General features: G+C 43.7%; 1 protein-coding gene across 7 annotated transcripts in view; it reads left to right on the top strand.

The window, feature by feature from the left end:
• The window catches only part of MTUS2 (microtubule associated scaffold protein 2), a 322,218-nt gene that overhangs the window by 221,179 nt on the left and 73,744 nt on the right, over positions 1-27,295 (top strand). For 6 of the 7 annotated variants that reach the window (XR_012584761.1, XM_074568409.1, XM_074568387.1 and 3 more), the window contains one exon: positions 14,338-14,499. The exons of the other annotated variant lie outside the window; for it this stretch is intronic. Coding sequence is in view for 5 of the 6 variants with exons in the window: in XM_074568409.1 (XP_074424510.1) it covers positions 14,338-14,499 (162 nt within the window). In the remaining variant the exon portion in view is untranslated. The remainder of the gene's footprint in view (positions 1-14,337; positions 14,500-27,295) is intronic. 7 annotated transcript variants of the gene reach the window in all.

Below are 27,295 nucleotides of genomic sequence, written 5' to 3'. Positions count from 1 at the left end.
TGACCTTTATATAACTTGTATAATTTCATTCCAAGGAACCAGTGCTAGTCCAGGAAATTGTGATATTATTGCCAGTGCCCCTGAATGTCTTAATTAGCCTCTTGAAGTAAGAATTCTACACACAAATCAACTCTGACACCTTTAAGTATTTTCAATTCAGCAGCCTTCAATTTCAGAGTAACTGTAACATCCGTATAAAAGTAGCAGGTACCACGATGTAACGTGCTGACATGGCGTAACACGTCTTCTGCCCACAGAAGCCACTTTCTCGGAGAAGACTCCCCAATGCCAGGACAAATGGCAGGAGCGCTGGGTGCTGCAGTCAGATGAGGAATTTCATGCCTGGCTGCCCAAGCTGTTTGCTTTCTGAATTACAGATTTCCATCTTCTGAGTAATCAGACTGATATCTTTCACATTTACAAACACATCAAGAAATATGGCTAGACTATAAACGGTATTGTAACGCCATCATTTATGTTATAATTGTCTGAGCAAGTGGTGGTGTATAGTCCTTATTTTAAGCCTCGCATTGGAAATTGGGATTCTTCATTCATTATTCCCCTTTCATAGAATCATAGAATAGCCCAGGTCAGAAGGAACTTTGAAATATTATCTGCTCCAGCCTTTCATGGTGAGAGGGAGCCTAGATGAGATTATCTAGCACCCTGTCCAATCACATCTTGACAATCTCCATGACTGATTCTCTATGTGGCTCCTTGTGAACAGAGAGCCTCCATCCTCTTTGTAGGAGCCCTTTAACTACTGGACTGGGTATCTGACCACAGATATCTATGGTCCTCCCTGAGCCTTCTCTTCTCCAGGGAGAAAAGACCTAACTCCTTCAGTCTTTCCTCATACGGCAGGTTCTCCAGCCCTTTGATCAACTTCAGTGGCCCTCCTGTGGACAGTCTTCAGTCTGTCCATGTCTTTTTTGACCTGTGGGGACCATAACTGGAGGCAGTACTGCATAGCTCACCTCTATACACTCAAATTTCTCTTTTGCATAAAGTGCAACTCCACCTCTTCTTCCCTTCCTATCTTTCCGAAAGAGTTTGTAGCCATCTGTTGTGGTCTTCTAGTCATGTGAATTTTCCCACCAAGTGTGGTGGCTCTTGACGTCCTGCCTGATCTTGCCCAGGTTTTGCTTAACTGTGTCAGCGATGCCCACATGGAAAAGACGTGGGGGATAGTAGTCTGCTTTCAACTAGTTGTGGCAGTCTCCCTGTGACATCCCAGATCTCGGCTCCCGGCAAGCAGAGAATCACCCAGTACTAGCACTCCCCGCTTCCTTTTGCAGCTTTTACTACGTGGTGCTGGTGCGGTTTCTCCCTGTGAGTCTTGCTCATTGGTTTTGTCTGCTGCCAGATGCCTGAGAGGTGTTTTCACACCCTGCTTGTGGTGCTCCTGGTGGCTGGCACTCCCTAGGGGATGGTTCTATGCAACTTCAGTGTTTTACTCTGGGCTCTGCCATTATAGCCCTGTGAAAATCACTTCTGCATGCTCCAATTAAGTTGCCTTACATATTATTACTTATGAGTAGCACTGACCGTAACTACTCACTTGAATACTGCTACTACCAGTCAGTTAAATTCAAATAGGAAGGGGAAAATAAACTGTAAGAGGATCAAATGAACAAAACTTTTGATACTTTATGAAGTAGAAAAGTTAAATAATTTGTTCTATAAAGGCACTGTCAGGTTTTAAGAACCTACCTCCTCTATTTAACATCTGTGGTTTCAACAGAATTTTGATTTTATATACTTTTTAGAGCTTTCATTTTCATAGAATCATGGAATCATCTAGGTTGGAAGGGGCCTTCAAGATCATCAAGTAAATGCAGTTAAACATCTGTTCCCCGCAAAATATTATGGGCCAACTGGTTTACATTATTTCAGTTCATAGAAATATAATCATAGCTAAAACACTTTGTAAAACTTATTTAACTGGGTCACTGGGTCACAGGATTTAATATTGCTAATTGTAAAATTAGCTTATTGTAAAATAACTGAATTTTGCTCAAAATAATCTACTAAATGTACTGTTTTTACTCAGCATGAGATGAGGAACATTTTTAATGGGTCACATACGTAGAAAATTTATGCTTACTCTCTGTGGATAATGCCATTTATAATAGACATCTGTTTTGCTTGTGTGTTTTTCTCTCCAGGTGTTTTTGAATTGCAGTTTTGCTTCCAGCCTCCTCATAACTGACAATATTTATTAAAACAAAACTTAGTTTGATCAAACTGATTAAGATGTTTTGTGAGGAAAACATCATTTAATCAGCAGAATTCTACAAGCCAAGCTTATTTTGGGAGCCTTTAAAGACAGTATACCCAATGAAAACAGAAAAAAGCTTTCCACTGAAACATGGTTCCTGACAGTTCAAACTCTGGGCTAAACAACAGTTTTTATCAGATTTTTATTTTGCTGTAGATTTTTTTTCTGTATGACATCTAAAATAGCCACAAAACACAAATCTAGACAGAAGCCAGCACAGAGCAGCATGGTGCTTACAAAGGAGTTTGTGAAAGTTAACTGGGGAAAGCAGGTTCTCATATGCTATACAGAAATAAATATGGGACATTTCTCAAGAAGTCCATACCACCAGTAGAAAAATTTCCAGTAGGAACATTCAAACAGATGAAAAAAGTTGGAAACCTCTAATGGTCCTGCAACTCTCACTTGCACTTATCCTCACTGTAGGAGATATGCCGGGGCGGAGGAAGGGGCAGGAGTATGTGCCCGCTGTGGAAACTCTTGCTGTTCTAGGCATGGGGAGTAGTAAACATTGTGTTTTACATCATTTTCTAGAAGATGCAGGAGTGACTCTTTGAGAATTGGGCAGTTTCTTGGAGATGAGTGGCAAGGGCACCCCTGCCTCTTTCCTTGTCCGCTGGTGCCTCAGCTCCAGCAGTATAGATAGTTGGACCTGCTGGGTCTGATGTCCTCCAGAGATGTAGGAGAAGGAGGCTCGGATGATGCCCCAGTCAGTCAGGCTAACCCAAGCTATTGTATAAAAGGTGGGCAAAATTTTTTCTTGAACATTGTGTTGCACAAGAGGATGAACATGATCTGAGCACAGCGAATGGCTGCTCTGAACAGCTTAGATGCTTCCCTGCCCGTCTCCAAAGCACAGTGCAGCTTTGGTGCTTGCCACCACCTTTCTCCTCCAACCAAAGCACTGCTCAGCATTCATGGGGGGTTCTGCCCAGCTGCTTGCATCCTTCATGCTCTGAGATGGAGACATCTGTTGGTTTGAAACTCCTTCAGGGCTGGGATGGTGATTAAGTAATGTGAGTTGAATTTGAATGTGAAATGAAATAAATGTTAGGTTCCTAAGCAGCTTTGAGGATCTGTGCCTGAGCTCATAAAATGCAATTAATTAGTGACTAACTGGAGACTCTCTAGGGCTCTTCCATCCTTGAAGTTTCAGTATGAGATCTCCGCTCCTTAGCCCGTATTGCATGCTCTGAAGTCATCATTATGCCAAGGAAGGAGGCAGGCACACTTACTAGCAATTCGATCTAACATAATTCCACATAAACTGTAGCACACATGTTATTGTGGCTTGGCAGGGAGGAGCAGGACTGAATGCTACCAGACCACTGACAATTGCTAGGACATTGCTTAACCTCTCCTAGTCTGGTGAGCTGTGGCATCCGGTATGGATTGCTAAAGCTGATGGAAATTCATTAACACCATTGGAATGTCATTAACACTTTTACCAAGGATTTTATCCCTTTAAGTGACCAAATATGGCACTCCAAGCCAGTGTTCAAGCAAATTAGAAGCAGCAATTTCAGGAAAGAGGCATTTGTTGAGGATATAATGCTGTAAGTGTCAACAGATGTCATTCCTTATAATAAGGCATGTGGCTCTAATTTGGCGCTTCTTGCCATCAGGAGGAACTTCTTGCAGAGCAGATGTCACTTCTAATCCTATCTTTCATGGGTGCCTGTGCCCTGTTAAAACTGGTATGCCAGTTCAGAAGTAGGCATGGTGCCATTAGAGCAGATGGTCATGAGCACAAGTCATGTTACAAAACTGGTGTTTCTAGAAATGTGGATGCTGGGACTGAAGTACTGCCCAGGAACATCAAATCTTCATACCTGGAAAAATTCCCCCCTAAGTAGGTTGATGGCCGTTAATGCTTTAGCACTAGTAGAAAATGGATGTTATCTGTATCTTCTTTCTGGTTGTTCTAACTTTTGGGCAACCACTGGTGATCCCAGGGGCCATTCTGGCAGCTGAGGGAATTGGAACATAGATGTATCCTTGGCAAAAATGCTGTTGATGCTTTGTGGTACTTTGACAGCTCTACAGGGCCTGGGAATTGTTGCAGTGTGGAGGACTTTGCCGGGCAACAAAGCGGAGAAGTGGCCCTTGGACTTGTATTCATCCATCTCCTCTGTAAGACAGTTGTATGACTGTCAGACAAATACCTGAAGTAAAACTGTGTTCCTGTTTTACTTCATGTGCTTTTTGCTAAGTACAGAGAGTAGCATTTTTCCTAAAGCACTCATCCTAAGTCAAACTTGGCTTGCATTGAAGGCAACGTTTCAGTTCCCCTCACTGGGATCAAATACAGTATTTCTTACAAAATCAGCCTTCAATAACAGTTCATTTCAGTAAATTTACTGAACGCGGGATTTCAAAAAGTCTGTTACTTGGATATAGCTGCTTATTTTCTCTCCCAAAATGAATGTTCTGAGAGGAATTTAAATGTTTAACTGATATGTAATATGTTTTTCTTAACTTGTGTCAGCAGGTAGAGTTTCCAAAAGCACTATGAGTACTTGCTTGCCTTCAAGTATACCTCTGCTGTTAAGAACCAGCCCTTCCTACAACTAATTGATAGGGTTTGGTAATTATACAATAAGATCAGGTTACTCTGATCTCATCTGTTACACGGCTTGATCCATATGTCTAGGAGAAGCTTAGAGCAGTTAATGTTTCTCTCTTCTTAGGGAAGCAAACATTTCCCCAGTAGGTAGTCCCACTGCCTCAGCTCCTCAGGGTATCACATGAGACACTTAAGCAGAGTATCCGTCATGCGGGTTGTTTCTTGTCATAGAATCATAGAATCATAGAATTGCTGAGGTTGGAAGGGACCTTTAAGGTCATCGAGTCCAACATTTAACCTACGCTGACAAAAGCCACTTCTAAACCATGTCCCTAAGTGCCCCATCTACCCTTTTTTTAAACACCTCCAGGGATGGTGAATCCACCACCTCCCTGGGCAGCCTATTCCAATGTTTAATAACCCTTTCAGTGAAAAAATGGTTCCTAATATCCAATCTAAACCTCCCCTGACGTAACTTGAACCCGTTTCCTCTCATCCTATCACTTGTCACCAGGGAGAAGAGGTCAGCCCCCATCTCTCTACAACCTCCTTTCAGGTAGTTGTAGAGGGTGATGAGGTCTCCCCTCAGCCTCCTCTTCTCCAAGCTAAACAACCCCAGCTCCCTCAGTCGTTCTTCATAAGGTTTGTCCTCCAGGCCCCTCACCAGCTTTGTAGCCCTTCTCTGGACACGCTCCAACACCTCAGTGTCCCTCTTGTAGCAAGGGGCCCAAAACTGAAGGCAGTACTCGAGGTGGGGCCTCACCAGTGCCAAGTACAGGGGGATGATCACTTCCCTAGTCTGGCTCACCACACTGTTCCTGATACAGGCTAGGATGCTGTTGGCCTTCTTGGCCACCTGGGCACACTGCTGGCTCATATTCAGCCGGCTGTCAACCAACACCCCCAGGTCCTTTTCTGCCGGGCTGATTTCGAGCCACTCTGCCCCAATCCAGTAGCACTGCATGAGGCTGTTGTGTCCCAAGTGCAGGACCCGGCACTTGGCCTTGTTGAACCTCATACCATTGGTCTCAGCCCATCGGTCCAGCCTGTCCAGATCCCTCTGCAGAGCCAACCTACCCTCAAGCAGATCAACACGCCCGCCCAGCTTAGTGTCATCTGCGAACTTACTGAGGGTGCATTCGATCCCTTCATCCAGATCATTGATAAAGATATTAAAGAGAACCGGCCCCAGCACCGAGCTCTGGGGGACACCACTTGTGACCGGACACCAGCTGGATTTAACTCCATTTACCACCACTCTCTGGGCACGGCCATCCAGCCAGTTTTTTACCCAGTGAAGAGTACACCTGTCCAGGCCATGAGCAGCCAGTTTCTCCAGGAGAATGCTGTGGGAAACAGTGTCAAAAGCTTTGCAAAAATCTAAGTAGATAACATCCACAGCTTTGTGGTCACTGTGATCAGAGTCACACACTGAAAGTTTGTGGGGAAGATCTGGTCATGAATGACCTTTGACAATTCAACTCCAAGTTGTGCCAAGAGGTGGCTCTTTCAGAAGGTGGATGCACAGTGGTGTGTCAGGCCCATTTAAAAATGTCTGCGTAGTCCAGGTATCTTTGGCAAGACTCCAACAGCCTTATGTTATCCTTTCTGACAAGCATTATGAATGATCAGCAAAATACTATGCTGTCTTCACTCTATACCCTATGGGGCTTTAATTAGCCACCTATACAAACAAGCTCAGCTAGCCAAGCATCTGTACAATCCGCCAGCGTACCGCAAAGTTACCACCAACATATGGTGAAATTTTTTTCCTTAATGAAATGCTCATCGTGCCTGGTAGAGTTGTAGCATTTCAGAAGAGCCCAAATAAAATGTGTTATGTGATTCCAAAGTGTGGCCTAGTCAGCAAGTTGTCTGCAACTCCCACTAACACATACAGAAATTTTACTTTGTAGTGAAATTTTCACCTTGCCCAATAAGGCTTGTAACCCTTCAGTAGGGAGCAGCATGTAACTCCACTCAAGTAAGAAATCCATTCAGCTGGATCCTAAAATGTGTATTTTAATTGGTAAGGTGAGATGAATATGTTAGTATTGACACAAGGAGGTGGATCAGCAGAAGGCTGTATTTGTACTATCTATTATGTATGAAGGACACTGAAGATGGGCCTGTACCACAAAAATTAATCTAGATTACAAAAACTCAGTCATCAAAAACAGTAAAACATGTAAAGGAAGGAGCTTCAATTCCATGTGAATATACATAATTTGATTATCATTTTTTGTCTGTACTGAGTTGATTACAGAAATGTCACAAAGCTTGACTGTTTCTTTGACAATGTTGCATACTGGCAGCTACAGGTTTTGATCCACACAAATCAGTGCAGAAGTATGGAAAATTGTTCTTTTGCCTTCTGTCCCATGAAGAATTGTAGGTATTTATGGCAGAAGAACAAAATTAAGGTTAAATATTCATTCATGTTAATATAACTTCTATCTGACTAACGTCAAAGTATTTCTCTTCCCAACTTGCCTTTCATCAGCATTACAAACAACAGACTTTTCAGATGGGTTTGATTAATGGAGGTGGGGCTAAATTTTGGGAAGTACTTAGGTTCAAATTGCAACCTGGCCAAAACTAAAACTAGAGCCAAATTGTCAGAACAAGATGAGGAATATACAGTCGAGCTACCAGCACACGACAAGTTATTATATGTCAGCAGAGCTTCATGTATTGTCTATGGTCACACTCTAACACTTGGACAAAGGCAAAACATCTCCACTTCTCTTATATCTACTTTGTTGCAGGTGAGGCAAAGCTGATTGTCCTCCTTTGCCACCAGCTGTGACCACACACAGCTATCTGCGTGGCCAGATCTGAGAGGCCAAAACCATCCAACAGCAGGTGTCATAGGAGAAAGGTGCTTGGCTTTAGGACTGGAGGGCATGGGAAGAAGGACGGACATGCAGCAATCTCTCACAGATGTATACAAAAGCCATGACTGGTCACATAGCTGTCATTAGTCATCATTGATGGCTCCAAATTCCTTCCCTGGTGATAAACGGGCTGTCTTAGAGGTAGTCACTTGCAGTGCAGAGACCCAAAGCCATCTAAAGCTCAGAGAGCTGGCTCCTATACTGACGGGTGCTTCAGATTTGGCTCCTTATTTTGGTGGAAGTTATTAGGCTCAAAATTCAGGTTTCTGTTTTGAATGCTAAGACTTCAGAAAAATCAGTCTTTATAAAAGCATATGGGCATGCACAAACCTCCTCTAAAATAAATATGTTAAGGAGGATTATTGCTAAAACACCTTTGCCTGAGATAAAAAAATGCAATGGAAAAAAATACTTTGAGGTAAGTAAACTAGGTTTAAGCATTGTGTGAACATCAATCCTTATGCTTCCTATTGTTCTAGGCAGAAAAGAAACCTGTCACCGCTTGTCCCTGATCTATTGCACATTTGGCCTTGTGTGTCAGGAAATAGGAGGCACTGGCTCTCATCAAAGACAAAAAAACAAATTAGCCAGATAGTAGTCTCGTCTACTATCATAAAATTGTAACAGCGTGGTAACCCCTAAGGACTAATGATTGCACTGTACTGCTTGGTCAGTAGCTTTGCTTCAGCTGCAGCTGCAGAGCTGTATCTTCAACTGTGTTTCTTGATAATTACACTGTGAAACGTTATATTGAAATATACTGTGTTGGACTTTAAAACAGTAACCCTTAAAATAGTAAAATAAAAAGCTCAGATGACAAGCTGTGTATCTTCTAATCAATCTGTGGAAATTAATTACCACTTTACAGGTAAAAATCAGAATTAAAGAGTGAACGTTAATTAAAGGATGAGCAAATGTTCCAATTTAGTGAAAAGTATGTCTAGTTTAGGTACTTTCCGTATCAGATCATTTCCCATGGCAGTCACATCAAGTTTCATTTTGTGCTTGTATTTGTGCTTGAAAACTGAGGCACAGAAAGCGCAGCCTAGTAAAACCCAGAGGAATCATGTTTTGCAGGTGAAAAAAGTCATTCCGGCCTAATTTGTCATCAGGTTTTCCTGCTCGCCTTCTCAGTTTGTCTCTGCTATTCCCTTGCTGTTGAGTTTGGAAAGCAGCTCAACTCCTTCGTTATTTGTAAAGCTCGTTGAATTCTGCGACTGGAAAGTGCTTTAGGAATGCTAAGTGGGCTCGCTACTGCAGCAAGTAGACATACCTTCATTGTCACTAAACTTGGCGTCAAGTAGTGTCTAAGGATCTCTAAGATGGAAAGGGCTTGCTGTTACTGTGGGTAAATGTTTGTGCTTCAGTGAACATTCACGATGCCGGCACGTTCCCGGTGTCCCGGGTGTGATTACAGCTGCGGCGGGGAGCTACGAGCTCCAAGCCTGCTGCCAGTGCAGCGAATGCTTGACCTGCTATGAAGAGCTGGAAACTCACTCCGTTTCAATGGGCTTCACATAGCAGCCCACGAGACAGGAGCTGCAGGAGCCGCCAAACTCATGCTTTATTACTCTTTTGGGGCCTGTTTCTCAGCAAAACAGACCCATAAGCATTGTAAGGTAAGCTATTTTTCTACAAAGGATGCAAGTTCTCCAGCAAAAGGAGACTTTATTGCCCTTGGGTGCAGGCACGGAAATCTGTGGCTGTAGGACTCTAGAGCGCAGCCCTTCTTATTGCTGTCTCCTCTCAGATCAAGACCTGCCATACAACATGGCTTAATTAATTTCTTGTCAAATGCAGAATTCCCTCTACCCATGTTCCTGCTGGCTTTACAGTCATATGTAATATCATACCATATTTCCATCCTTTTTTTATAAATTCTGTAAATAATTCCAGAAAAGGAACCCCTACAAGAGACACAAACTCCTAGTGACACATACAAGACAACTTCCCTCTTCCGAGGGTGAGAAGCCCCTGAAGCGAGCTGCTGCAGGACAGGGACAGATGGTGACGAGCACGGTGGCAGATGCGGAGAAAGGACGGCTCCAGCCATCTGGGAGCCAGTGGGATTTTGGTCACGTTTTTCTTTGAACATGCAGCCTACAATATGTTACCGGCCCTGACTTGTGAATGTCTTTACTGGCATAAGAGTGTAGGGGATGAGTTGGTGCAGCTGGGACTCTCCAAAGTAACTGCAAGTCTTCAAACACCTTTTCTTCTTCCCTGTATTTTTTTCACTAGCAGAAGAGTAGGATTCCTTGAGGCTCATAGTGAGATGATAAAAGTGAGGCTGAAGGCCTTTAGCTCCAGCGGATCATTAATAGTCTGTTAAATACTCTACTGCAAAGTCAGCAGTGCTGCTCCTCATAGAGCACAGTCTGCAAAAATACAGGGCGTTTTATGTAGGAGCATCCAAATGACTTGTCAGGTGCTTCAAAGGCAAGCAAGGAGTCTCCCCTGGTTTAGATAAAATGCAAGAGTACAGGAGTAGGAGGGAAGAGGTACAATACAACAGAGGATGTGATCACCTAGAAACTATTCACACGCTGCACATCTGGTGTTTCTGAAAAGGCTTTTAGTGAAAAATTAGAACTGGCATTCTGGGAGGGCAGATGCTACTGACTCACCCGCTGCAGATAATAGTGGAAGGCATTATCTCATGATGGAGTGACAAGTACCATCTAATGAATAATCTGATTTTCCCCCAAGAAGTGAATTCCTCCAAGTAAATGAAAACCTTTATTTCTCCTCTTAGGTCATGAGGAATATGCATTTTCCTGGATCTTAAATTTCAGCTCGAGTGCTGTGTTCAGTTCTGGGCCCCTCTGTACAAGAGGGACATTGAAGTGCTGCAGCGTGTCCAGAGGAGAGCTACCAGGCTGGTGAGGGGTCTGGAGACCAGGTCATACGAGGAGAGGCTGAGGGAGCTGGGCATGTTTAGCTTGGAGAAGAGGAGGCTGAGGGGAGACCTCATTGCCCTCTACAACTACCTGAAAGGAGGTTGGAGAGAGGTGGGTGTTGGCCTCTTCTCCCAGGTGAATAATGACAGGACCAGAGGAAATGGTCTGAAGCTGCGGCGGGGGAGGTTTAGATTAGACATTAGGAAGAATTACTTTACCGAAAGAGTGGTCAGGCACTGGAACAGCCTGCCCAGGGAGGTGGTTGAGTCACCATCCCTAGAGGTGTTTAAGAAATGTCTAGATTTGGCACTTTAGGGCATGCTCTGGTGGCAGAGATTGTAGGGGTTTGGGGTTTTTCTGTGTGTGTATGGTTGGACTTGATGATCTCAAAGGTCCTTTCCAACCATGAAGATTCTATGATTCTATGATTTCTTCTTTGAATGCTATTTGAAAAGAAAAGTGGAATCCAGCACCATGTGTAGCAAGGTGGAGCTCATCTTGCCCTGCTCCTGGGGAACTGGATGTTGCCCCAGGGATACCCATGGAAGCAGCAAACCTTTGCCTTTTGAGGCATATTATACATGCACATATTGTTGTACCCTACTGTCTCTTTCTGAACTCCATCTCGGAGTGAACAGCAAAGTGGGAGATACCATCTGCTATGTTAAACATCGACCTTATCTTAGCAAATCCTGGATATATGATATTGCCGTTGTGGTGAGCTGACCTTGGCTGGCTGACAGACACCCACCCAGCTGCTCTCTCACTACCCCTCCTCAACAGAATGGGGAAGAAAATAAAATGAAAAAGCTCATGGGTAGAGATAAAGACAGGGAGATAACTTAGCAATTACTGTCACAGACAAAACAGACTTGTCTTGGGGAAAATTATTTAATATATTTCCAATTAAAATACAGTTGAATGGTGAGAAACAAAGACAAAAATAACTAAAACAGCTTCCCCCACACCCCTTTTTCCCTGGCTCAACTTCATTTCTTCTTTCTCAACTTCTCTACCTCCTCCATCCCTCGTCCATCCCACCTCCCCACTGAGCAACACAGTGGGGATGAGGAATGGGGGTTGCAGTCAGTCCATAATAGTACCTCTCAGCCACTTCTTCCTCCTCACACTTTTCCCTGCCCCAGCGAGGGTCCTTCTCACAGGCTGAAGTCCCTCAGGATAAACCTGATCCTGCGTGGGTTCCTCTCTGGGGGCCAGAGCTCTTGCCAGGAGCCTGCTCCTGTGAGTGCTTTCCACAGCCTGCAGCTTCCTTCATGGCATGTCCACCTGCTCCACCGTGGTGTTCTCCACAGGCTGCAGCGTGGGTATCTGCTCCACCATGGTCCTCTCCACAAGCTGCAGGGAAATACCTGCTTCACCGTGGTCTTCTCCAGCAGCTGCGGGGAGCACCTCCTCCCCCTCCTCCTTCTCTGACCCTGGTGCTCGCAGACAGCCAGTACAGCCATGGAGCTTGTCTCCCCGAGTCCATTTCGTATTGAAAGATCGAAAGCTGAATTGCTTTTTTTTCTTCTGTTTCCTCCTGAAAGGGTTTGTCCAGCCATGGCACGAGGTGCATGGCCGCCTCTCTGCAGGCACTGGGCATTTCTCATTCAGGGGACCTGATAAGGCCATGTTTGTCAGCGTTCAGACCCACTCATTTCTGTAATTAGCAGATCTCTTATGCTGTGTTTTAGACAGTAGAAGTGTTCGTAGCTGGTGGTGCTTCATCTTCAATACCTAGAAAAGCTTTTTAACTTCTCTTTTAATCAGAGGTTATGTAGCTCCCCTGGACACCTCGTTCTTCAATGGGGAAATTGCTTCTGTTTGGCCAGATTTGTGAGTTAAAACGCCCTCCATATAGTACATTTCACAATAGAGAATAAAGGGGTTCCATTAAAGAGCACTCGGACGGCATTTCTCTGCAAATAATAGGAATATTTTGCTCATCAAGGTTGGTGTTTCTGCAATTGAAACTTTAGAACAAATAGCCGAGGAAAAACAATATCTAGAAGCGATGTTACCCAAATCGACTGGGTGAGTGCCTATCTGAGACCACTTGAGGAGTGACTTCAGAAGCACGGTGCAGATGGACTGAGGTGGGCACTTGAGCTGTGACATCCCCCTGGCAGCTGGGAGAGGTGTCCTCGTGCACAGCTGCAGGGCAGACTGGGCCAGGCAGGGACAGGCGTTCTGCTGACCTGACTTTGGTGAAGTCAGCAGTGTTTTGTCAGCAGCTAATTTGACACGTAATCTAAAATGTTTGTCACACAGATGAAAAATCCGTGTAGTTTGGATATAAAACAACGAGCTGATGTGCTGAGGGGTTGTTTTGTGCACAGCAGTGTAAAGACGACAAATGCTTCAGGTTTCCCTGTTCCTGCATAGTGTACAGTAGACTGTTCTCTTTGAATTTTTAATGTGGCTTATTATTTGAACAAAGGTCAAATGTGTTTGTAGAATTCCATGTATACTGCAGATATGCTCTTTAAATTAAGACCTATATGCAAGCAGCCTTAAAGACAAAGCAAAATTTAACACTGTTTTGTTCGAGCCAAAAGGTCTATTCTTACTTTATCTGAAAAGAGGATTTCCTTTTCCAACCTGCACTTTTTTCCTAGTGGATTTTCAGTAAGAAAGGCAAAATAATTAAATCTCTCCTTTACTTGCACACATTTAAGAAGCCTACATCTTAAAAATACTTGGAGACTTGGACATATAATGTTATCATTTTCCTGCAGGCAGTACCTAAATAGTATTGTATTGTATCCTTTTAAAATAATGGAAATAAAAACGATAGCCCTTTTCTGATATCCTGTGTATTTCTTACCACTATCTCCACTCATTTTTTCAAACAAAATGTTCATCCTTCTGCAAATGTTCAAGTCCGCAGGTGCTGTAATATTTTGCTCCTCTTAGGCTTTCTACTCAATAGATAAAGAGCACACTGCAACTTTGCCTTTTTCAAATGTTAAGAAAGGATTGATTTCCTTATATCTACAAGGAGCCTAGAATGTCATTATTCCCTAGATGGCAAATGCAGGAGGAAACCAACTCATTAGAGGTTTTGAAAGAGGCCAATATAAACTGGAAACCTTGGCAATCTAAGTTTCATTATGAGAATGTGATTGAAGTGGATGTGAGAGTTAAGGCAGATTTGCTGTTGTTGTTGTTTTTCATCTTTTTATTCAAATGTCTGAGTGTGGTCTGAGGGACTGTTTGTGGGAAATCCCTCCTGGGTAGGAGAATTCGGTGCCTTGCACCACTGAGCCCTGCTATTCCCCCTTACTCTGACAACCAGCAACTCCCAAGTGTCAGGGTGAGTGTGTAGGGTGGCTCCTGTAGCAGCTACAAATCCAAAACACAACTTGACCACCCAGATATTTAGAAATGCCTTGGTTTCTTTATGAGCCATGCAGCCAGATACCTTTATGAAGCTAGCCCAAAAGCAGGTGTTAAGTTCCTGTTGGAGTCAGATTCCAACAGCTGTCAAGACTTATTGTTTAAGTAAGTTGCTGGCAACTCTTTATTTCTACGTAACCATTTGTATTGGACAAAGTCCATGTAACTTAGCCCGAGTTGCAATGAGAATATGTCTTTGTAGATTATAATTGCTGATACAAGCTCAGTCTGCATGCCACAGTTCACATACATTTTTTATGAACTTATAATTAGAGCAGTTTTGGTCTCCTGCAGGTTCCAGCTTTGGAAATGAAGAGCAAACCACTCCTAAGGCATCCACACCTTCTAAAGACGTCCCCAAGGGGGGCAGCAAGAGCACGACGCAGGTATCGAGCAGCATAGCAACTCCACGCAGGAGCTTACTTCCAGCACCAAAAACTGCCACAGCACCTGCTGGTAAGTGCTCCAAACTGGTGTACCTGAAACACCACCTGCATTAGGCCAAGAAATGCAGAAACCTTATTATGACGCTATTTTGCTACTTACTCGATTAATTTTCATGCCATTCTTGGGCACATTGCCAGCGTGCTGGTTTGGACTCTATTTGCTGTAGTCTTTTTGAAACATGGGCAAGAACACAGCTATAATCTCATTTTGTGAACTGTGCCTGGAGTTGAAGGCATTTAGTGTCCCTAACTACACGTGCCAGAGATCTAGTGTATATATTATTGGTTCACACCAGCTTTCTGAAAACGTTGCATTGCTTTAGAGACCAAAGCATTCCTTTGAGCAGATAATTCATTGCTAGTTATGCTTGCAAGGATAAGAATACAGCCTTCTAAGTTTAAGCAATTTGTGGTGTTTTCACTCAGAGAGGGAGAAGGAGGCAAGTAAATAAACCAAAAAGACCTAGTCTTGTTTCCAAATTGTTTCCTTACCTAAGCCCTCCTTCAGTTCGATCCAGCTATTTCTCAAATCAGCCAGCAATAATTCATAGCGTCTCACACAGGAAAGTTTACAGTTTTCTGCCAAATGCATTTTTGGTTGAAAAACGTGCATCTCTCCACCGTCTCCTGCTCACACTTGTTTCATGCTGCCCCTTCCCCCGCCTGGCACTTGGACATGGTGTATGCTTTTCTACTTCTGTCCCTAAAATATTGTAGCTTCATATCTGCCTGTTTAGAGAGAACATTATGCAGAAAGACAAATCAGACTTTCTTCACTCAGCATTTTCCTTTAGAGAGACAGTTTGGATAGGCCACTTCATGGTCTTGAGTAAAGGGTTGTGTGTATCTGTATGGAATAGTAAGGATTAAAAAAAGACAGAGTTTCAATAAGAGTTCAGAAATTCCATCAAGTTCAGATTAGATCTAACAGTTTAGATTCCAAAATAAAGAATTCTGCATAGGTCACCAGCCTTATCCAGTCTGGCTGGGTTTCATCTCTATGTAAGTCCCGCTGGGTTTGATGACACACACTGCAAATGGAGCTGTGAAGGAAAAACCAGTACAAAATACAAGACAAAGACTTCATGCGTTACTGGTTCTGGTTTCAAGATAGATTAACCTGGGATGGTGAGTTGGCCCTAGCTGGATGCCAGGTGCCTACCAAGCTGCTCCATCACTCCCCCTCCTCACCTGGACAGGGGAGAGAAAATATAACAAAAGGCTCATGGGTCGAGATAAGGACAGAGAGAGATCACTTATCAATTACTGTTGTGGGCAGAACAGAAGGAGGACAGCCTGCCTTACCATGGTCTTCACCATGGGCTGCAGGGGAATCTCTGCTCCGGTGCCTGGAGCACCTCCTCCCCCGCCTTCTTCACTGACCTTCACAGACCATGTGTCTGCAGAGTTGTTGCTCTCACATGTTCTCACTCCCCTCTCCCATTTGCTGTTGCACAGCAGTTTTTTCCTCCTTCTTAAATATTTTATCACAGAGGCTCTGCCACCATCACTGATTGGCTCAGCTTTGGCCAGTGATGGGTCCGTCTTTGAGCCAGCTGGCATTGGCTCTCTTGGACATGGGGGGAAAGTTCTGGCACCTTCTCACAGAAGCCACCCCTGCAGCCCCCCACCTCCCCCACCCCGCGCTACCAAAATCTTGCCACACAAACCCAATACACCTGGTTAACTTAACACTTGAAGAAAAGGAATTACTGCTATAATCAGTGGCTTGGAGAATCTGGCAGGGAAGATGAAGCTGAAACCGTTTGCTTTAGGTAGTCCAGCTAAGTGAAAGTCAAGGGAAGAGGATGTGGTCTTGTGTCCAGCACAGTCAGGAGTGACTGCCTCCTACTGTCAGAAAACTGTTTACTTCCATCATCTGCACTCACTAACTGGGGAATGGACCGATCTATCAACAGAATATATGGACAAAAGGTGGTACCTTTTTTTGTTTCCTTTTCAAGTTTTTTTCCTTTTTTTTTTTTTCCTTTTCTTTTGAGCTTCCTTTCCTCTCTCGGATCTCTAGCCAGACTATGTCATTTCAGGCTACAGCAGATTTGATTAGTATCAGATTTGCCCCTAGACATCTCAAGCAAAAGCCTTTCTTTTCCAGCTAGTGACACTGGCACGATAAGCTTTAAAGGGCTATTTCAAGTATCTGTAGAGGAGCTTTTCTGGCCTCTGGGGTTCATTTGTCACAGACAAGAAGACTGTTGAAAATCCTGAGTCTTCTACTACTTGTGCAGTCTCACACGACTGAGTGCTTGCCAGGGAGAGTTCAGTACTGGGACACTGCAATGAGCTGGAACCGTGATGCTTGATACGCAATCATGCTAATGTGGGCACGCAAAATCTAGCATAGGCAGAACCGATTCAGGCTGTCACCTCTGAGTTTGCACAGGCTCCAAATCTCAGACCCCCACAGGAGAGCAGGAATTACAACTTAATGCAAAAACAATATTGATCAAGCAGTAGGTTTTCAGAAAGAGGATAATGTTCACAGTCACATCAGGGCATAAATGCTAAAGGGGAAAAGAATTACTGAGGCTGGTGGAAAGCTAAAGTTGACTTCTAATTTGGGGTTTTAATTTAGGAAATTATTTAATCTGTTAAATGAAAGACTAATTTTTTGCTGAATTGTACTACCTTTGGACACAAAGCTGAAAAATAAAAAGTCCATACAGAATTTGAATCATTATGAGAAATTCTCCCTTTTTTTTTTTTTTCTTCCAAACAACCTTCATTTGCTCATTGTCCTCAGGTTGTAGATGTTTTCTATGTCATTAGTCATTAGTCTCTATGTAGTTTCCTTCAGAGCGTTTGTTATTGTCTTTGCATGACCCTCCAGTAACCTTGGGTATGACTGCTTCCCTGGGGGCACACAAATGGCAACTCTCTGCCCGTGCTTCAAGCGGGCCATAAGTGAACTTGTGGGTTGAGAGGCACAAAGAGCTGTTAATGCCATGCTGTGTCTGAGTTAACGGGCCTGGTGGAGACAGGGCAGCATTGCTTCTAAATTGGATTTACTTCCCTCCGAGCCATGCAGAGTGCGATGTTCAGTCCTTGTGTCTGCGGGTGCATTGGCCCATAGAGGAGTGCCCTGTGCAGGAGGTGCAGTGCTCAGGCTCGCACTGGAGAGCAGTCAGTTTGTTCTTCCCATTGCAAGGCCATTAGTCTGACTCTGATGTTGTTTCCTAAGCTTTGTCGCAGCCAGGAAGCTGTCAGTGTGCCAAACACAAGGCAGATTTCAATCCAACAGCCCACCATGGCCTTTCCATGCCAGGGATGTGATGAGGATTGTCCATATGCTTGCTTATGCAAGCCTCAGTAGCAGATAGCCAGGAAAGGTACTGCCAGAACGTGTTAGATCCATCACAACTGGAAAAGAGTTGAAATTACTCTTTCCCATTCTGGAGATCAGGGGCTCTGGCCACCATCCCAGCCTTCTTCCAGCAAGGCACCTCTGTTTGTACTAGCAAAGACTGGTGGAGCCCATTGCCACCTCCTCACTGAATTTATAGTCCGGTCCTGATAGGGAGACTCAGTCAGGTGAGGTAAAACTTGCCATTTTATTCTGGAAGGAAACTAAACATGTGAAGTAGGGATACCTGGCTGTGTTACACAAACAGTCAGACACAGATGCTGAACAGCTGGCAAGTTTGGGAAGTTGCTGTTATTATACACAACTGACAGAAGCAAAAAACCCCATCGTTAGTCCAATGCTCTGGTTTACGTTTTATATGAGCCAAGGTGGCAGCAAATGGATCTGTGGTCAAGTCATGGGTTTTTTTATTAAAAAGGTGTTATCATTCCACACACTGCTGAGTATCTGATGGAAGCAAAGGATGAAGTAAATCAAAGCAAAGATAAAGACAAGGGGTTTTAGCAGGTCTAATCCTGCCTTTCTTGCAATAATATATGAATGCTGTCTGTAGATCCTAATATGATAGGAAGCCCTATAGAATGTAATATCTTCTGTTTAAGTATCCTTTCAACAATTTTGCCCATCTTTTAAATGATGAAGCACAAAACCACCTTTTTAAAATTGAACTCTATATTAAATCAGAAGGAAGATGCTACAGATCAAATGAAGCAAGTGGAGAAAGGTCAGTGGAGTGTTTGTATTGCTTTGGGCTTTCTGATCCCAGGCAAACAAAGGCATCTAACAAAAGCCCTTCAAAATGGTGTCAGATACTGTATTTTAAATATGGCAGGGAAAGTGCACGGTTGTGCTGAAAAGGCCAGTCTCCAATAGGATGTCCTGCAGCAGATAGAGGATGTAAAGGTTGAAAGTCTGCATGTACAGACAGTGTAAAAGGTCTGCTTGTAGTGCTGCTGCAAAGTGGAAAGAACCATCAGTGGCTCAGGCTACCAGTCTGTGCCGGGCAAGTCTGGCATTATTGCTGGACATCACAGGGCAGAAGACAGATAACAATAAGGGAGCAGAGAAGTAAAATCAGTGTTTAAAAAATGTTTGAAAGTATACTAAAAATTAATCTGCTCCCCACCTACCTTGGGTCTCTGACACTGGCATGTCATAAAGATCGTAGAGTCATAGAATGGTTTGGGTTGGAAGGGACCTTAAAGATCATCTAGTTCCAACCCCCCTGCCATGGGCAGGGACACCTCCCACTAGACCAGGCTGCTCAAAGCCCCATCCAGCCTGGCCTTGAAGATGATGAATGTCATGCATGGGGAGGCAGCCAGCCTCATCACTGCAACAGCAACACCAAAGAAACCTTCGCTAGTGCTCCAAACTGAAGGGATGCGATGTTTTGAAAACAGTGGAATGTGTACATTTCTAATATTCTTCCAAACTGTCACATAATGGCAATTGCATGCACAGACATACCGAAGGACAGAAGAGCATGGTGGGGCACATGTCTATCCTCTGTCTCAGCCCAGTTTCTCCATAGCTGAGCTGGCAGCAGCCCATCGCCACTGTGGAGTCACAGTTGGAAGGAATGAAACCACCACAATTTCCTGTTGCTTTTTCACCCCGCGGCAGAAGACAAGACACTGCAGAGAGGCTGTGACCAAGGAGAGAGGGATGATCTCCACCATGGATGGAAATTATTAGCTGGGGGTGAAAAGCGTATCTTCATGCCATGTACCCCTCCTTGTCGGTGGGGGGAAATCCCTGCCTCCAGCTCCAGCAGGAAGGGCTTACAACACAAAGCAACACCATCTTGCAAGTGTATATTTCCATAAGAAAAAGTGAATCAATAACCTTAAGCGTGAATTTTGCATTTGAGGAAGAAGTCACCAGCCTCGTTCAAAGTCAGAAGGCCAGGCTGTCCCATGAGCAGCGCTACTGAAGTCAGCCATATAGTAAAGCTTTTGAAAAGTAGGGAAACGACAATGATTCCTTCTATATGTTCTAGAGAGATGGGGGCTGACCTCTTCTCCCTGGTGACAAGTGATAGGACAAGAGGAAATGGGTTCAAGTTATGTCAGGGGAGGTTTAGATTGGATATTAGGAACCATTTTTTCACTGAAAGGGTTATTAAACATTGGAATAGGCTGCCCAGGGAGGTGGTGGATTCACCATCCCTGGAGGTGTTTAAAAAAAGGGTAGATGGGGCACTTAGGGACATGGTTTAGAAGTGGTTTTTGTCAGGGTAGGTTAATGGTTGGACTTGATGACCTTAAAGGTCCCTTCCAACCTCAGCGATTCTATGATTCTACGATTCTATGATTCTACGTGCTTGGAGAATGATATGGTAGATATTCTATATACACATGCACTGCATCTGTCCAACCTCCTGTGCAAGACATTGCAGTTACTAAACTGAAATGCTTAGAGTGCTCCACTGTTACAGTTAAAGTGCACAGACACTGTGTGTATTGTGTATAGCATCTTTTAGAAAAGTAAAAGGGTGAGAAAGTATTTCACAAAGAGGAAGACAGTAATTTAAATATAAAGAATATTTCTGAGAGTGGAATATCAGGTGGTGTAACAATTGCCTTTGTGTTTCAGAGATGTACATCATTTTAAGTATGTATGAATAGGAAATTAATTCACAAAGGAGCATATCTACCTGTATTAATGAGTGGGAAATAACCAACAAAAATCCCATGCAAGCTTTCATTTGTTAGATGTTACCTGAGAAGGCCACCTATGCTGTAAAGTCTCATTAAAAAAAAAAGAAAGGACGACTGCTCAAGAGAGATTGTACTCCTGATATTTCACTAAAAGTGCTTGTCAAATAAATTGGACTACAGGGTATAAATCACATTAAGTTAATGAAAATGGACTCCTATAGCTGCTGCTGTGCAGTGATTCAGATGATCAAAAAAATTTTCTGTCATGGGATAATACTAGCGGAAGATCATTGTCATGCAAATTGTTTTGAAGACATCAATTGCTTTTTGAGTAGTCTGTGAAAAGAATGCACTTAATTAGTTTTCAGTATGTTGCACAGCCCTTTTTATGTGTTATTAGACCCCTTTCATATTTGTGTACCTGTCAACATATGGAAAATGGGAGGAAAAAAGCATACTTGAATAGAGAAACTGAGATGGGTCCTTTAAATTCGCTTAAACATAGTAGCTGCTTTGAGAAATACAGTGATAACCTAACAAATGTTTACCATTTCTATTATTGTTTCATATTTTGTTTAAAGACAGGTGAAAGCAGCTTCCTCTGTCAGGAGCTTTGCAGCTAAGATCCACCCCTGAAGAGACATATAAGCTTGGTCTTGCCACAGATATTGGTAAAATACATAATCTTTGAGACACACATATACTGAATTTTCTGTTTTAAATTTCTCTGAAAACATGGGGATATCTGCAGAAGGCAATGTTCAGAGACAGCAAATTAACAACTTCTCACCCTCACAGGGGATTTGTTTTACAAACCCCTTAGATTAGTGTTTGCCATGGGACAATTCAGATCCTAAATCAAACCACGAGCTAATTCTGTCGTATTTCGGGCAAACCCCTTCATTTTGACAAGGTGCAGTTAGTGGTGTACCTGGTGAGCCCCTCAGGATGTGTAAAAACCCCTCAGCATAACACAGCACAGCAGTTAGTAACCCAAGGAGAGCGTGTCTGTCTTGTGCAATGGAAGGGGGATTCAGATGGGCAGGAATTCCTGAGTTGGTGCTGTCAGGTCTGGAGAGCCACAAAGCACAGCACCATGCAGACATACCTGCTTAGGTCTAGAAGCAGTATAGTGCATTCACCCAGTGCTGCCATCAGTTGATTATAATTAACCTGTTTTAGACCTAGGTTATTTCCTGGCCAGGAGTGTTGGTTTCATCTGCTTCAGGCTTCCAATTCTGGAGGGGACTCACAGATTGAGCCTGGGAGTGACATGTTCTCCACAGGCTGGTAGCCACTCAACAGCATGAGTGTGGCCTGAAACCTCTTCCTGCAACTGCCTTCCCATACCTTTTCTCAGTCACGTGTCTGTGACTGTCTGGGAAAAAGTCCGGGAGTATTTCAGCTTGCTGCAGACCTCAGATGGACAATGAGGTGGCTGGAAAACCATCTAGACCATCAGGCTTAGGGTGTTGTGATCACAGGTACAAAGTCCAGGTGGCAGACTTTGGCATGCATTAGCTATTGATACTGGGCAAATACTGCTTACCTTCTTCATTTAAAACCTGAAGAGTGGGATAGAGCACTCCCTTGGCAAGCTCACAGATGATAGCAAATCAGGAGGAATTGGTCAACATGCTGGAGGGCAGGGCTGCAGTTAAGGGGGACCTTCAGAGGGACCTTCAAAGGGCCAGGCTGGAGAAATGGGCCCGCAGGAACCTCATGAAGTTCAAAAAGGCAAATGCAAAGTCTTGCCCCTTGGGGGAATAACGACGTACTACAGGAGAGGCTGGAGCCGGCTGGTGGGGAAGCAGCTCTGCCCTGTTTGGGGGTCCTACTAGACAGCAAGTTGAATCTGAGCCTGCGGTGTGCCCTTGCAGCAAGAAAGACTAGCTGCATACTGGGCTACATTAGCAAGAGTGTGGCTTGCAGCATCAGTAGCCTACCCACTCGGCACTTGTGTGGCCACTCACAACTGTGTCCAGTTTTGGGAATCCCAGGACAAGAGCAATGTGACATACTGGAGTGAGAGCAGCAAAGAGCCACCAAGATGGTCAAGGAACTCGGGCACATGACAGGACAGGTCGGGAGGAGAGTCTGGGAGAGCTGGAGTTGTTCAGAAAAAGCAAAGGGAGATCTTATCACAGTCTTCAGTTATCTAATGGGAAGATATAGAGAGAACAAAGCCAGACACGTCTCAGTGGTGCACAATGACAGGGCAAGAGACACCAAACACGAGCTGGAACACAGGAAATTCGCATTTTTTGACCTCCTGTGAAGGTGGTCGTCATTTGGTGACCTGTGAAGGTGGACAAACACTACAGCAGATTGTCTAGAGAGGTGGTGAATCCTCCATCATTAGAGATACCTGTAACTTAGCTGGACAACACCCTGTCCAACCTGCTGTAGTGCAGCCCACTCTGAGCAGGAGGCTGGACCTGAGGACTTCAGAGGTCCCTCCCAACAGAGCTGATGTGCAGTTCTGTGTGCCATGAACATCTTAGGCCCACAGGTGAATAAATGTGCCACCATTGTGGCACATGTTGTTTTGTAGTGCTGTGGCCTCTTTTGCACATTCAGGAGGAGTAACTCCTGAGCAGAAATGTCTAGCTTTTAAAGGGTAAGTCTGTACAAGGGGAGCTGAATGCATGGCTTCTACAAAGGCAATAGACTTGCCTGCAATTCAGGAAAAAAAAGAAAGTATGGATCAATCACTGTATGTAAGGATTTGAGAAGTGGTTTAAATCTGACCAGCTCTGCATAGTTTTTATTCTCTTCCTTGTAATAGAGCTTCCTCTGTGGTGTCATTCCTGTCTGGTCTTGTTCAGCCACATCCTTCTCTCAGAACATAGAAACCCACAGAAAACTCAGCTTGGTACCTCTAAACTCTGCTGTGTTTCAAAACTTCGGTTCACCTTCAGGATATTGATGCAGCTCTGGGCTCCCGTGTTTGTGCTTGCAGTCCTGATGCAAACTCTTGAACATCAGGTTGCTTATCGTAGAATCTGAATCGTTTGGGTTGGAAGGGACCTTTAAAGGTCATCTAGTACAAACTACCTTGCAACGGGCAGCGACATCTTGAACTATACCAGGTTGCTTCTTGTTCCAGACCTCAGCTTTATCCACCAGGTTGGACTTGCCACCCAACAGTCTATGAAATTAAAGAGCCGAAGGATTTTATATTGTCTGCGTGTCGTTGTGGGGTTTTGGGTGTGTGTGTTATGGCATACCTATTTCAGCTTGGTTATTATTCTCATTTAATGTTTATCTCACAGACAAGTGACTGTTATTCCCCATAAGAAAACTCATAATTTGTGTGCAATGACAGTAGCAATAAAGAATTCGTTTGAGCAGCTTGTTTCTACTTGGCCCACTAAATTAAAGACAATCAAAAGCATTGTTCAAATAACTAACTCAGTCAATTCCTGCGCTTTTACAAGTACCAGTAAATCATAAGTAACAGGGCAGGCTGTTAAATACGATCAGTCAAGATGAAAAATAGGAGGCTGGTGCTATCGCAGCTCCCACCTGCAAGCTTGCGGTGTCAATTGTGCTTCTTTTAATCAGCTTCTCTAAAATTCAGACAACACAACCTCAGCAGGCGGGAGAGAGATGAGCCGAGGTCAGCTGAGAGGGAAAAAAGTGAGCACCAGTGCTCTTGCGGGGAGCGAGGGAGAAGGGTCTGCTGCGCTTTATTCCCCTTTGTAAAGACTTTCCATTAAAAGCTGAATAGTGAATACGCGGTGGGTTACATTTCCTGCACTGAACATGGGGATACACAGCACTACGCCGCAGGTGAAAGTGAGACGTTCAGCTGCAAGTTTTCCAACCTCTGTCCTGGGAATCACTCTGAAACTTGCCATAACACAACCCTGTGAGGAAGCGACCATAAAATGCCACGGGATCCATGGCAAATGACAGGAAGAGAAGGAGCAGTTGTTTTAACTCTGTAGCTAATGTTGGATGTTCTGAGTTACCCTGAGATTTTCTGTTCAGTCCAAAGAGCGATTCATTTCGTCAGATTAATTTTTTCCTTTAGATTTTTTAATACCAGATAAAGAGACTTTTCTTTTTCATATAGAAAGTACACAATCACTTTCAGACGAGTCCCTGTCCTTTTTTTCTTACCGGATTGACTTTGAAACAAACACAAAGGGAAAAGCACACAGGTTAGCAGTTTCTACTTCAACAAATATGTAGTCTTTCTTCTGTATCTGCTTATTTATTTACACTCTCTCAGTGTCTCATAGATCACAGGAAGTAGAGACCCTTGAGAGAGAATTAGACTGATCTTATTCTACAGAATCCATCATATTTCCGGCTTTGCTCATTTTGTCTCAAACAAGGCGTGCATGGATGTGTCATTACTCACCAAGGACACGACTAGTCGTGGGTATCGGGGGAAAGGCAGAAGAAAGCTTGAAGTGGCTCTCTGTGTCTGTGAGTGACTGAAAACACTTCCTTGAGGTTTTTTAAACTTGCAGACTGCATTAGTTAACTTATAAAATACGCCTGAGAACATCTGGAAGCCAAACGGATGCAGCCAGTCCCATTGAATTGTTAATTATGTCTACAGCATGTTAGGATTTGGTTTGGAATAAATACTCAATGCGTAATTTGTTAGCATGTTTTCAGTCTGAAGCGCGAAAGCAAATTGAAGCCTATCCCACTGTACTGTCTTTTAAAGACTCAGAAAAGTACAGGCAAATACAGGCGCTGATTCTGCAGCAGCTCTTGAGAAGATGTCTCAGATAAGGTGTTTTAGCTCTGGTTCCTAAGCTGGCATTCAGCAATGGTGGGGGAATGGAGAAGTGCCTTTGTTTGCTGTTTTTCCAAGTGATTGCTGAATGATTTAACATGCCTGGAGTGTTTTGCATTATATTTCTAATGATTTTGCCTTTGCTCCTTCTGTTCGGCTTGAAGCAGGCTGTGTGTGTTAATTAGGAAATGTAAATACCTTTACAGAACTATGCATTCAGATGCATTTGTCAAAAGCAAATGCTGTAACCACACCAGTAGAAAACACGAGCAAGTATTTATTCTCATCGTTATCTTATGGCCTGAAATATCCATTTCTATATAAATATAGCTTTTAAAAGAGAGGAAACTTTGGGAGATTCCTAACCTTAAATGGAATGCAAATTCATATCAAAATTAGTAGTTTGTGGCTTTGATTCCTGGCTACCAGAAAGACAACTTCTTGCTCTGTGAACTCCCGTAGTGGAAGGAGCTGGCAGAGCTTTGGAAGCTGTTCCTGGAAGCCTGGAAGTTAGTGGTGGTTCCTGCTCCGCCAGGAGCCTTTCGCTGGGAGGCTCAGTGCTAAGAGACTTGATTACGCAGCCAGCAGGAATAAAGCTAATGCACGGGCATTTAGCACAGAGCTAATTGGAGTTCCATATTTCCAGCCTGTGGGCAATAACACCAAGAGATTGAAGTAAATTTTCTTCCAGGTCAGAGTTAATATGCATATTAAAAGACAAATTTAGAACAAAATTAAAACAGCGTGCAGGCTCAAGAAATATACACTTGTGGTGCTTAATTTCCTTTTATAATTATATTTTACATCTTTTTATTATTTTATGATTGTACGCACACACCTTTTGACATTTCAAAATACATATGATAGTCAAAGTATTATTTGAGGTTTTACACACATTCAGGCCTGTAATAACAGCTGGAATCACACAATCACAGAATCTTCAGAGTTGGAAGGGACCTCTAGAGATCATCTAGTCCAACTCCCCTGCTAGAGCAGGATTGCCTAGAGCACAGTACTCAGGGCTGCATCCAGCCGGGTCTTGAAAGTCTCCAGAGAAGGGGACTCCACAACCTCCCTGGGCAGCCTGTTCCAGGGCTCTGTCACCCTCACCGTAAAGAAGTTCTTTCTCATATTTGATGGGAACTTCCTATGTTCCAGCTTGTGCCCGTTACCCCTCGTCCTGTCACTGGGAACCACTGAAAAGAGTCTGGCACCATCCTCCTTAAACCCACCCTTTAGATACTTGTATGCCATAATAAGGTCTCCCCTCAGCCTTCTCTTCTCCAGGCTAAAGAGTCCCAGCTCTCTCAGCCTTTCCTCATAAGGGAGATGCTCCAGTCCCTCAGTCATCTTAGTTGCCCTACACTGGACTCTCTCCAGTAGTTCCCTGTCCCTCTTGAGGACAAATGTTTGTCTTGAGTTACAGTGGAACATCAGACTTTTTATATACGTTATAATCTTTGAGTTACTTCTAGTACACGCCAAGGTAGAAAAGATCAAACCGTATAACCTCCTGCTGTGCCATACCCTGTGGTACAGCATCATCCTGATCATCATGCCAGCGCTCCCTACAGATTTTTTTACACCTGAAATTCTAGATTTCTGTGAAATGACAAATTTGAAGCCCGAACTCTTGTCATTTAGAGATGAATATTCCCTGCGGGAACTTCTCTTGAAATCAACATGTTTTCTGAATGTTTTTCTTTTAACCAACTAACAGCTGTTGTTTCAAAAGAGAAGAGAAAGAACAAACCCCATTTTTAGAAAAACATTCACCACGAGCTCTTATTTGAGGTCTGATGCAGGGATGGCTCTTCCCCTAAGATTTCCCTGTGGGTGATGAGCTTAGCAGAACGATAACAGTTGGCTCCTGCGGACTGTCTGTTCTTTTGCCTGCTGCGCGATTCCTCAATCCCCCCCTGCTGAGGAGGGACACAGAGGGGCCACCAAGACCTTTCTGCTTATGAAGGAGAAGCCGAATAATCACTAGCTCCGTGTGCTC

This window comes from Larus michahellis, chromosome 1 (assembly GCF_964199755.1).
Source record: "Larus michahellis chromosome 1, bLarMic1.1, whole genome shotgun sequence".
NCBI lineage: Eukaryota > Metazoa > Chordata > Aves > Charadriiformes > Laridae > Larus > Larus michahellis.
This window is presented reverse-complemented; position numbering and strand designations above follow the sequence as displayed.